Here is a 13,238-nt window from a genome sequence, read left to right as displayed (position 1 = left end):
TCGGATCTCCCAAGGTTTGTCATAAAGTTACTAGATTTATTTTGGCTACAGCGAATATGAGTAATACAAGAATCACGTTCCTTCATGCTTCTTTTGATATCCTCGACGAAAAAAGTGTACTTGGATCTGTTGCCTTCACTATTCTTGATCATCATGACTGCCTCGAGACAATCGCTTTCAATATCTAGTGGCAGGGACCATCACTGCAGCGCCAAAGCTATACCTTGCTGAAGGGCTGCTCCCCCTTCATTGTTGAGGAAGGAACCATCAACATTTAATTTATTTCGGCCAAGCACAGGTTGTGACCACAACACATCAGCGGGCTGTGGCCTATTATTGCACGTTGGATCCATATGTGGGAAACACATAGTGGTGACTGATTTTCCTTTGATTGGATCAAACAGGTCATATCCTCCAGCAATTAAATTTAACAAACCGTAGCAACCCACGTGCATTCAGCTATTTAATTAAAAGGCTAATGTTGGACACGGTGACATGTGTTCCACCATTGAACAATCATTGCAGGAGCACATTTTTTAACTCCATGCCTTCAATTGAAAAGACATTGATCCCAGATACATTTTTTCGATTCATGGATTTGCAAACAAAAGAGTGCTTAATATTTAATACAAAACATTTCACACTGCTAACAGACCTCAATGTCCATCTCCGCGTCCAGACGGCGAGCATTGGGAGCCGAGGACGGAGGAGGAGGCATACAGGCGGGAAGGCGGCAAAACGGAGAGAATAGGAGGTGGAAAGACCAAACCCAAATAAATTGTGTGCACAGTTGACACCCGACGCACAAGCTTATGGAAAACGAAAATTGCTTCACGGACGACAGTCTATGCAAGACTTGCGAACGATACCTTCTCTCCAACATCGCTCTTGCATGCACGCTCATCCTTGGCGCTGCCACGTAAAAATGGTGCAGCCATCGGCCGCACGGTGGTCGTGTGTATAGCAGCGCTGATTATCTTGTCCGTGTGCGATGTCCTCGACTTCGCGAACGGATGAAGCACCTGCAGATGGTATTTTTAATTGGCCGTAGGCGATCTTTTGCAGAGCACACTGTTCAGCCTTTTCGTGTGCTATTGGGGTCTTAAAAGGCTCGATCAATACTAGTGGAATTTCCCTGCATCACAGCAATCCAACGCCAATATAGACTTTTCATCATACAGATCAGACAATGAAGCTCACACGACAACAAAAGCGAAAATAACTGGATTGCAGTTTCTTAGGGAGTTTTTTCACTGCTGTTTATATTGGCAGCTAAGCTACGGTCGCTTCTTGAGAAGCTGGAACCGAAAAGAACTCGACCTTAGATAAGCCCTGCAGCATTCCATGAACTCAGTACCAGCTAATCAGTAGCTGTAAATCCGAGCCAAAGAAGTGGCTCATGCCTTCGCTACTCTCGTGTCACATCCTTACAATTGATTTACCTAGGATACGGCTCTGTAATTGTAACTCCATTCACAGAAATTTCCTCCCCGAACATGAAATTAGAGTTAGCTGAACCGCCGGAAGAAGATAGCAGGTTCCTCCCGTGGCTGAAGCTCCCGAAAAAGAATGCAGGTTCTTCCGGTGGCTGAAGCTCCATGTCCCTGGTTAACATGAAAATGACCGTGGATATCTCAGGCCTGTCGTCAGGGTTCAGTTGGACACACATCAGCCCGACATGTACACATCGTAGCTGTTGGTTCCGAGTATGTTGGTTGAGTTTTTGGTCCATCATTTGTGAAATTGTTCCCTTTTTCCAATGATTCCACACCTGTCAGTTTATTATTTTCAGCCTGTCAGTGGGAGCCTGAGATATGATTACATGTTTATATGCGTACAGAAATACTCCCTCCGTCCCATAATGTAAGACGTTTTTGCAAGCTAGCTTGCAAAAATGTCTTACATTATAGGACGGAGGGAGTAGATGACATGACACTGAAATAAAATCAGCACGCACTTCAGTGATGAGATTCACAGTGTTGCTATCATCGGACCAACACTCTCTTCTCCTAGTAACGATTTGCAGGATCAATACACCATAGCTGAAAATATCAATCTTGGGTGACACACGTCGATGATACACGTACTCGGGAGCCATATAGCCTCTGCAAAGGATGTTATATGTTTAATTAACTAATACTCTGTGATTCATGGAGGTTTGATTTGGTTATGCAGGTGAGCTTACGGCGTTCCAGCAGCTCCAGATGTCATGGTATGTGTGTGCCCTTCTCCTAGCAGCCTTGCCAACCCAAAGTCAGCAATTTTCGGATCCATGTCCTCGTCAAGAAGAATGTTGTTAGGTTTCAGATCCCGATGGATAATCCTCATGCTCGAGTCCTCGTGAAGATACAATATTCCCTTTGCAATACCAAGAATGATGTTGTACTGTTGCTCCCAAGCTAGTGTGTGTCCATCTCTAGTATCTGTTCAATACAAGTACTTATGTTAGGTAGTGCTGGAAGACAAACAAAACAGGAAAATGCTCCCAAATTAGTTGGTAACCGGACAAGTTACTGGAGAGGGGAAAAACACCTACTGGATAGAAAGTTGTCAAGGCTCCCATTCTTGATGTATTCATAAACAAGAAGCGTGTCATCCCGATGCGAGTAGAAGCCGTGTAATCGAACAAGGTTCTTGTGCTGGAGCTCTGCCAAGAGCAGCACCTCATTGTGCAGCTGATGCAAACCATGCCCAGCTGTCCCCACAAGTTTCTTCACTGCTATTTCCTGCCCATCTGGGAGAATTCCCTGAAACAGAGTGCATTTTTAAGAGAAGCAGAGTTTTCCCTTTTTAATTGCATACTAGCTACTGGCCAGCTTCTTCAACTAACCTTGTACACAGCACCAAAGCCGCCTTCTCCGAGCTTATTCCTCTGCGAGAAGTTGTCAGTTGCCTCTTCCAGCGTAGGCAAATCAAAGATGGTACACTGTGCTCTCGAAATTTTCTTGAATGCTGGTGCCAAATGGCAAGAACATATATATATATATATATATATATATATATATATATATATATATATATATATATATAATGGTATCAATAAATAAAAAGGTAAATTGGTTGCAGATGTTGATCTTGAGAAGTACACTCACGGTTGTCATGCTGGGTAGCCTTAATCCTTCTCCTGGAGCGAATGAAGACAAAAACCGAAAGAATCGATATCAATACAAGGGAACAAGCGACGCCCACAGAGATCCCTGCTGCGCTAGTCTTTTTCTTCTCTGAATTGCGGACACAAGACAGACAAACTGAAAACCAAGAAATCGATCTTTCGAAAAAAAGAAAACCAAGAAATCAAAACAGAAAACCAAGAATCGTACTACGTGAGAGCGTGCTACCTGGTCCGGTGGTGTCTGGGGTAGTAGCAGATGTCGGCGAAGGTGGCGCCTCAAGCTGCAGCATGGCCTGGCCGTCGTAGAAGGGCGACACGCCATACCTCAGGCCGCACCACTCCACACGTGATGTAACCCATGGTGGTGTCGTGCCCAGGTGGGTTTTAATCTGCGACAGGAGCTGCCCGAGGCAGCCGCTGCACTGCGCCGGCGTCAAGAGGGGCACGCACTGCGCGAGCACGTAGATCCTGGGGTCGAACTCAACCTCACCCGTGGCGAAGTACTTCTTGGCGTTGGGGGTCGAATTGCTGCTGGCCACTGCGCGGGCAGACACGGCGGTGAGGATGTCCGTGGCCGCGGCGCTGAACCAGGCAGCCGCGACTGCCGGAACTCTCCTATTCTCCGATCTAGTTACGGCTCCACTTGTAACCCGAATTCGAAAGAAGACATGGTTGATTTGTGGCCGGAAGAAGAACCAACTCTATCTAGTACTAAAAATATACTAGAGTGAAATTCCCGGTACCTAAGCTCGCCGACCTGCCACTGCTCGGCCTTGAGGAAGTCCAAGAACTGGCGGTTGGCGAAGCGGAGGACACAGTCGTCCTCGTACATGGTGACGCCCGTGGTGTTGAGGCACCTCTCCCCGGCGGCACGGAACGCCACCGCCACGCAGGCGGCGCAGGACGAGGCGTTGGCGTCCCCGCGGCACAGCGCCATCGCGTAGGCCGGGCCGGCGGAGAGGGTAGCGAAGCCTGCCGGCGCGGAGGACGCGTTGGAGGGGAGCGCCGCCGCGAGGAGGTTCAGGTTCGCCTCAAATGAGCTGCTGGAGGAGCTGCCGGCGTCGCAGATGCTGTCCTCTAGCGGACGAGCTGGCGGAAGCACGAACAGGACAATGACCACGGCGAGGATGCCATTGCCGGCGACCATCGCGGAGTGGGTTTCTTGCTTTTTCTTCGGCTTGTTTTTCTTCCGATAATTTTCTGGCAGCGACTACGAGCAGGACGGACAATGACCACCAGATTTTTCATCACTTTAGCTAAAGGCAAGTCGCCTGATTTCTCATTTTGGGTCAGTCAAACATGTTGACCCTTCATTTTCTTTTTCCAAGATAACGTGCTGTTTTTTGTGGGTTTGGTGCTCCTATGTTGAATTTGACTTGTCAGTGTTTATGGCCAGTCGATTTTTTACTGCCTCTGACCTGTTGTTTTCTGCCCCATACTTTGGGCCTTGAGTAGCCCATGGAATAGGCAGACGCGCGTAACATGTTGTCGGTGTGTGCTTGTGTGTGTGTTGTGTATGCTAGCTCGCCTGTGCGTGCGCGCTTGCTCACACATGTCTATGGCTCTATGCCCGTGTGTGTTCATTTGCGCACATCTCGTATTTGTATATGGGGGAGATGTGAAAGACGATGCCATTAATATAAAATGAATTTTACTTTTTATATATTCGAGAGGCGAATTTATTTTCAGCTTTTGATTTTCATACTTTTTATTTTTAGATTTTTTTGTATTTTTCACCGCTCTTTTTCCATGTTTGTTAAAATTTTCCTTTGTGTGTTTAGATGTGTGTGTGTGCGCGCGCTGCTCACGCAAATCCATCTTCAACGCATCGAGAGATGATTAATTGTTATTAGCAAAAGGATCCGTGCGTTGCAACAGGAGAAAAGAATACCACACGCTCTTAATTTACAAAAAATGGTCTATAATTTGAGTATTTGTAGATACGACCCAAACAAAGATGGTATTTGCCTACAAAAGCACAAGTTCAAGATTCCACATATTTTCTATTTAAACACGGCTTGCATGTAGATTTAATACGTACAAAGAAACGTGCAAGTGATCTTCGATTTCGTCTCCAATCCTGATTTTGTTGAGATGCTTATCCACAATCCAGATCAGTACCGATATGAAAGAAAGATGGATAATGCACTGTTGATTAATATTGCATCCTAGATAGTATTTTTTAAATGGTTAACATGTAAAATAACACCATATTCAGATTCTATATAATTTTATAATCAAATTCCATATATAACATGTTAAATTTCGAGTTACGGTTTAAAAGATATGAGTATTTTAAAAAACATTTGATATGCACTGCGGGCTTAATGAAACATTGGAGGGTTCCATAAAATAGCATGACGGATTAAAAATACCTATTTCTTTTATTTGGTCTGTTTTTTGCAGTTAGATAATCGCCTGGAGTTGTCACATTAGCTATATGTAAGTTCCTTGCTTTTTGAATTTGTGTCAGTCAAATTTTTGTTCGTCCATTCTTTGTGTCAATATTTAGTGTTCATTTTTTTGTGTTGTTTCTTATTTTTTCAATGCATATTGTGTGCAAATTTTGAAAATATTTCTTTTAGTTTTTCCCTCTCCTTCAATGGGTAATAACATTGCCACTAATTTTGGGACGGAGGGAGTATATGTTTATTCTTGTACATTGTATATGTTCCACAAACCGTAACTCTCAATTTTTTAAGATTATCGGTATTACTCTTAATTCATGAAGGAATAGTCTATGCAAATTTACTACATGAGGTTGAGCTTCGGTGTTCAGAATAAAAATCGCAGTGAAATCTTATAGCTAGCATGCTCGGATACAAAGCTAACTAGCCTACAACGTAGCCATCTGGAGATACCTCATCGTAATTTGCATTGTGCTTAGCACTAAGCAAATCAACTAAACTGAAGATCCGTACTTCTGCATGTCGAGCTGGTAATCCCGCCGTTAGAGCACCTCTAGCAGACCCGTAAAACGCGACCCGCATAAGACTTTGCAGTTCGCGGAAAATGGCATATGCAGGCCGGCGCGAACGCGGTCAGACTCGGGCCCCGCAAAATGGATCCGTAAAAAAAATATTCGGTGAATATACTCTTTTACGGGTCGGCTATGCGGGTTCTGCTCGGGCACCGCCGCGTCGACCCGCAAACCGAAGACGCCCGATTATCGAATTTGACATCAATTCCGACAAATGAGTTTAAATTCAAACAATAGAACACAGTTCACACGCAAATAAAACCTTAGTTTTGTAGGACAAATGCAAAAGGGGTCTTGCAAAAGTGATGACCACGTCCGGCATCATCTTGGTCGATCTTCACGCCATGCTAACAAGTCCATCGAGGTCATCGCAACCACTGAGTCCACCTCCGGCACTTGTTCCAACTCCGGCACCAAAATCATCGGCTGGTGCACTGAACGCATCGGCGACATTGGTTCCAAACCGCGTTGAGAAAACATCTCTGGCACTGTAACACGCACTGGCCGACACAAGCATTCTCCTCTTCAAGATATCTCTTCTTGCCATATCATGCCATTCTCTAGTGAGGTCGTCCATGTCATTGCAGTTCAACGTCATGATCTTGTTCTCTTCGGCAAGCAACTTGGACATGGCTTTGTTTTTAGCAACACGTGCTCTTCTCTCCTCAATGGCCGCTTTGCGCAGCCCCTCGTCCTTGGTGTCCAACAAGTTTACGAACTCGGCAGTGACATTGTTCGAACCACCGCTATAGTGAGCAACAAACAAGTCACGAGCTACCGCAAATGGCGAAAAGCAAAGAAAATTGAAGGGACCGGAGAGGCATACCTTCCGGCCATTTCGTCAAACACCTCGCTTGCGGTGGAAGCAGCGCCGTTGAGCGGCATCGCCTGGGAACCTCTTGCCAGGGCGGAGGGAGTGGATGAAGGAGCCGACCTCTTTGTAGCCGGAATCTTCTTCCGCTTTACGCCCGAGACCTTACCGACCTTCTCCGCCGCCGGCCGGGATCACGCAGCGGCGTTGGCGCCCAGAGCGCGGGCCTTCCCGGCAGTGGCAGCCGGATTCCCACCCTGCATGACCACGTTGCCTTGCCGCTTGCGGGCAGGCACAGTGGTGCCTTGGGCGACGGCGGGGCCAACACGACCGGCGACGAGATTCGCCGGAGGGGATTGAGCATGCGCGACCTCGACGGTGACGGGGGACGGCAGGGAGTCATCCATGGCGGCGAAGAACTGCCGGGGAAGAAGTATCGGAGCGGGCGGTGGCGGGGGCAATGGTAGCGGAGGGGTAGGGAGCGGGAACGCCGCGCGGAAATGTCCCTCTCGCCAAATCTCGCTGCGGATAGGGGCCGAGCTCGGGTCGGCCTCCCGCCCCGTGAATCTAAAGGTTGGGGGAGATCTTTTGCCGCATCCTGCAAAAAAATTTACGGGTCGGACGCGTTTGCGGTGTCTGATCTGGCAGAATTTTTTGCGCCGACCCGTATTTTAGCTGTTATTATGCGAGTCGCGGCTATATGCGGGGTCTGCTAAAGATGCTCTTGGAGCAGCGGACGTTGCGGAAAGATTCAGTGCAGCGGTGGCTTTAGACTCCGCACATGGAAAAGTGACTGACCCAAATATAATATTCAGTCAACTTACATCTAGCCAGTCCCATTTTTCATACGGTGTTGAGTCGCAGGACATGGAGCCTATTATCGTTTTTCAATCCTACTGTATACTCTTAAGTCCAGCGTAATAATTTAATAAGAGTGTGAGTATTTCTTGATCTACTATGAATTAACTGATTTCCAGTTGAGTAATGTCAGCGCGTTGATTTCTAGCACCGGTGATGAGATCGGTGAAGCTCTTGGTGCAGGCCTTCTCTCATGGACGTGGTAGGTTGGATGGGATATAGGCAGGGCCGGTCCTGAGATTTGAGGGCCCGGGGCGAAACTATAACCCAAGGGGCCTTCATATAAACATTAAGATAATAGACAATATCTGGGTATAAAACACTCGTGGTCTCCTCTTGGCTAATGGATTGACCTCTTGCCTTCCTGGTAGCTGAGGTGTAGGTGGTATGGAGACGAGAGTTGTGGGTAGTGGTTAGGTGGGCTTCGACCTGGGCTTCGAAACGGTGAAGACTTGACTCTAACACAATGACATATGAGTCCTCACAATGAAAAAATGGTACGACATAGGGGGTGAGGCGATCTCGGTGTGGGTGCATATGCGCTCATGTCACTACTGGAATTTTTCTTTTTTTCCCAAGTGTTAGGCTCTTTGCCAAGTGCATTATGTCAGACAGGGGCGGAGTCAGGATTTGAACATGAGGGGGGCGAAAAGCCGATGTTTACAACAGTCGCGGAACATCACGATATGTTAAGTCCCACGATAGCGTTTTTTGGCAAATCTTGAAAATATATATTATATATCTGGAAGTAGAAAAGAATGTAACATTTCTGTTAACTTAAATTGAGATCTACAACCACCCGTGTTAAACAAGTTGACTATTTTTTCTTACCAATATGGACAATCTTGTAATGTCGAAGAAAATCGTCTTCATTCTGTTTCAAAAACATGTCTTGACTAGTTCATAGCGAAAAAGTGTGTTCGGTTGTCGTGGTTGACACTGGAAGAGTTATGACCAACTACATTAATCTATGGTAGTTTTTTACTAGTTTAAAATAATCCAGCGATCAAATCAGCAAGTGAAGAAGAGATTTTTAGGTCTAGATGGTTGCAAACATAGAGCGACATATGTTCAAGTTTAGACTCAAATTGAGCCCGTTCTTGACTTGAAAAGACGATTGTGCATATATTAGACACATAAAATAACTCATCTTGTGAACCCAAGAAATGAACAAATTATCGAAAGCTTTATTCTATACACAATGCTAATTAACCAGACTAAGATGATAATTCATGAAAAAAATTTACTGGTGCTTAGTCGTACCTGCTGCCAATATTTTCTATCCTGGTCATCTGGCTAGCGGCCTAGCTCTAGCTGTATTCTGAATATCTGATCATCTAATCCGCCTACTTCTAGTAATATGGGGACAGCGGACTGTAGACCAGTGGATGGCGCCGTCGTCGTGGCGAACTGTCGCCGCGGCAATGGCAAACGCCCTAGAAGGGCACAGTCGACGGCGGATGGCATGAGCGGCGGCAGCGGCAAAGGCCCTAAGCAGTTCGTCAGAACACACGTAGATCGTCAATGATCGATCGGATCTATCACATTGTCCAGGTTGTGCAGAGGCAAACCAATAGTTGGGCTATTGGGCTTTGGCCTTCTATATTCGGTGTAGTTGGTTCATTAAACAAATTTTTATATGGGCTAATGATGCAATTAGCAGCGGTCATTAGCGCTGTACAGTATACATGCAGCTAAAAACGGTTGAGGGGGGCGAGCGATTGGCAGGGGTCTAGCCCCTGCTCGCCCCCCCTTTTGTCTCCGCCCCTGATGTCGGACACTCGGCAATAGTGTCTTTGCCGAGTTCCTACAAAAAAGTACTTGGTAAAAAACCGAAACTCGGCAAACAGGACCTTTGCTGAGTGTCATGGACAAAACGCTCGGTAAAACAACAAAAGCCGGGCTTTGCCGAGTGCTACATTGGGCAAAAGGGGGTCTTTGCCGACTAAGACACTCAACAAAAGGGGGGTTTTCGCTACGTTGCATGGTTTTGGCTGTAGAGGTTGCATACGACCTCGGATGAAGATGGTTCAAAAATCAAAATTGTTCATTCTGACGAGACGGATAATTTTTATGTTGATAACCTTTTCATTTGAGGCAGTATTAGTTACAATTTTTGCCGTGTAATAATATGGTCTCAAATGACCAACGTGATGACCATATTTATTGCATAGTTTATGATATTGTGGTGAACTTGGGAATATAGGTGCATCTTGCCGTTCCAAACAATGTTGCCAAATGGAGTTTCCAACATTTTTGTACAAAAAAATCGTTTTCTATTTTCTAAGTATCATAAATGGGTATTTTTTGTGAAGCAAGTACAAAACCCAGGGTGCAAAATGACACCACTCCAATTTTTAAATAAAGTAGACCGTATTTGATGGACAATTCCCAAGTTTTATAGACTTTTTGGATCTCTCGCTACTTTCGCACATTTAAATAACTTTATGTTGATTTCTCGAAAACAATCCAATTTTGAACTGCAAGGGTGTGATAGCTCTGTCCTAAAAATTAGCAAAAAATATTTTGAGGTACACAAGTAGTCATTATATGAAGAACTACTTATAGTTTTGAAAGATTCAACTCCTTGCTATGAATAGTCATGCGGGTCATTTTGATCCCTGTTTGGAAAAAAATGAAAGAAAAGGAATAAAAGTTCAAAAAATGCAATCCTTTCGCATGGACTCCTTTTATGTGTACTATTTGTGAGGAAAAATACTGAACTTTCAATATGACAATTTTGAAAGAAAAAAATCCTACACAAAAGGGGCTATCAAGTATGAAGAATAATGACTTTCAACCCAAATAATTAAGGCGAAGGCCATATTCATTACATAGTTTATGATAATGTGCCAAAATTAGGCACATAGGTGCATCTCGACATTACAAACAGTGTTGTCAAATAGAGTTTACAACTTTTTTACTAAAAAAATCATTTTCTACTTTTAAGTGTCAAAAATGGGTATTTTTTGTGAAGCAAGTACAAAAACCAGGGTGCAAAATGGCACCACTGAGGTAGGATGGGCAATTGGTCAGATCTAGTATGGATTGTACATGGACGATAGTTGGAGTCGGCGGCTCACCTAGGCTTCCCTTGTTGGAAATATGCCCTAGAGGCAATAATAAATTGGTTATTATTATATTTTCTGGTTCATGATAATCGTTTATTATCCATGCTAGAATTGTATTGCTCGGAAACTCAGATACATGTGTGGATACATAGACAACAACATGTCCCTAGTAAGCCTCTACCGGACTAGCTCGTTGATCAAAGATGGCTATGGTTTCCTAGCCATGGACATGAGTTGTCATTTGATAATGGGATCACATCATTAGAAGAATGTTGTGATGGACAAGACCCAAACTATAAACGTAGCATATGATTGTGTCAAGTTTATTGCTACCGTTTTCTGCATGTCAAGTATATGTTCATATGACCATGAGATCATGGAACAGACTAACACCGGAGGAGTACCTTGTGTGCTCTACAGGTATCTCCGAGGGTGTCTATTGAGTGGGCATGGATGAAGACTGGGATGTGTCACTCCGTATGACAGAGATGTATCTCAGGGCCCACTCGGAAATACAACATCACAAGAAGCTTGCAAGCAATGTGAATACTGGTTTAGCCAGGGGATCTTGTATTAAGGAACGAGTAAAGAGACTTGCCGGTAACAAGATTGAACTAGGTATGGAGATACCGACGATCGAATCTCGGGCAAGTAACATACCGATAGACAAAGGGAACTACATACGGGATTAGCTGAATCCTTGACATCGAGGTTCGACCGATAAGATCTTCGTAGAATATGTAGGAACCATTATGGGCATCCAGGTCCCGCTATTGGTTATTGACCATAGGGGTGTCTCTGTTATGTCTGCATAGTTCTCGAACCCGCAGGGTCTACACACTTAACGTTTGGTGACGATATAAGTATAGTTGAGTCATTATGGTGGTTGCTGAAGGTTGTTCGGAGTCCCGGATGAGATCCCGGGCGTGACGAGGAACTCCGGAATGGTCCGGAGGTGAAGATTGATATATTGGACGAAGGGTATTGGAGTCCAGAATTGTTCCGGGGGTACCGGGTGATGATCAGCGTCACCGAAAGGGGTTTCGGGGGGCCCCGGCAAGTGTTGGGGGGCCCCATGGGCCAAGGGGAGGGGCAAACCAGTCCACTAAGGGGCTGAGCGCCCCCTCTCACCCCATCTCAAGTAACCAGGAGGGTTGGGGGTGCCCCCTAGGGCTTCCCACCTCCCGGTTTGGGGGGCAAGTCACCCTAGGGGAGATCCCATCTGCCCTGGCCGCCGCCCCCCTAGGGGAGCCACCCCTCCTCCCTTCCCCTATATATAGAGAGAGGCAGAGAGAGGGCAGCCGCACCCTAGAGCATATCTCCACGCCACGGTGCTGCCTCTCCTCTCCTTCGCACACTACTAGGGAAAACCCTAGTAGTAGCGCTTGTTTTATAGCTAGCAGTAGCGCTTGTACGAGCGCTACCACTAAGGCGCTACAGCTAACTAGTAGCAATAGCGCTGGAAAGGGAGCACTACTGCTATACCTAGTTAGCAGTTGCACTTTTGTTGGGAAAGCGCTACTGATAGTAGTAAGTAGCAGTAGCGTTTCTTCTGAAAAGCGCTGCTGCTAACTTTTCCTGTATTTTTAAAAATACAGCTTATTTTCGTTGTGGTTTTATATACAGTACTTTCATCATATGATTTTATGACCATGATTAGTTATTACATATAATAGTGGGTGAAATGAACGTGGGGTAGATTCAAGTGGAGGCAACATGTGGTGCATGTCGAAAGTACTACTAATCCAAACTTGATCTAGTTTGGATTAGTAGTACTTGTTGGGGAACGTAGTAATTTCAAAAATTTCCACCTACGCACACACAGGATCATGGTGATGCATAGCAACGAGAGGGGAGAGTGTTGTCCACGTACCCTCGTAGACCGAAAGCGGAAGCGTTAGCACAACACGGTTGATGTAGTCGTATGTCTTCATGATCCGACCGATCCAAGTACCGAACGTACGGCACCTCCGAGTTCAGCACACGTTCAGCTCGATGACGTCCCGTGAACTCTGATCCAGCAGAGCTTCACGGGAGACTTCCGTCAGCACGACGGCGTGATGATGGTGATGATGTTGCTACCGACGCAGGGCTTTGCCTAAGCACCGCTACGATATGACCGAGGTGGAATATGGTGGAGGGGGGCACCGCACACGGCTGGGAGAGATCAATAGATCAACTTGTGTGTCTAGAGGTGCCCCCTGCCCCCGTATATAAAGGAGCAAAGGGGGAGAGGCGGCCGGCCAAGGAGGAGGGCGCGCCAACGGGGGAGTCCTACTCCCACCGGGAGTAGGACTCTTCCTTTCCTTGTTTGAGTAGGAGAAGGGAAGGAAAAACGAGAAGGAAGGAAGGGGGCGCCCCCCCTCCCTAGTCCAATTCGGACCAGTCCATGGGGAGGGGTGCGGC

General features: G+C 45.9%; 1 protein-coding gene across 1 annotated transcript; it reads right to left on the bottom strand.

The window, feature by feature from the left end:
- Positions 1-1,209: 1,209 nt before the first annotated feature.
- LOC109736798 (cysteine-rich receptor-like protein kinase 6) lies at positions 1,210-4,354 on the bottom strand. Its single transcript, XM_020296009.4, has 8 exons — positions 3,856-4,354; positions 3,339-3,754; positions 3,093-3,221; positions 2,831-2,952; positions 2,537-2,747; positions 2,186-2,423; positions 1,958-2,105; positions 1,210-1,771 (listed from the first exon to the last, which is right to left on the bottom strand). Exons 1-8 carry the CDS (start codon positions 4,257-4,259, stop codon positions 1,439-1,441), a joined length of 2,001 nt encoding a protein of 666 aa, XP_020151598.1. The 5' UTR covers positions 4,260-4,354; the 3' UTR covers positions 1,210-1,438.
- Between the last annotated feature and the right edge of the window lie 8,884 nt (positions 4,355-13,238).

This window comes from Aegilops tauschii, chromosome 7, assembly GCF_002575655.3.
Source record: "Aegilops tauschii subsp. strangulata cultivar AL8/78 chromosome 7, Aet v6.0, whole genome shotgun sequence".
Lineage (NCBI taxonomy): Eukaryota > Viridiplantae > Streptophyta > Magnoliopsida > Poales > Poaceae > Aegilops > Aegilops tauschii.
This window is presented reverse-complemented; position numbering and strand designations above follow the sequence as displayed.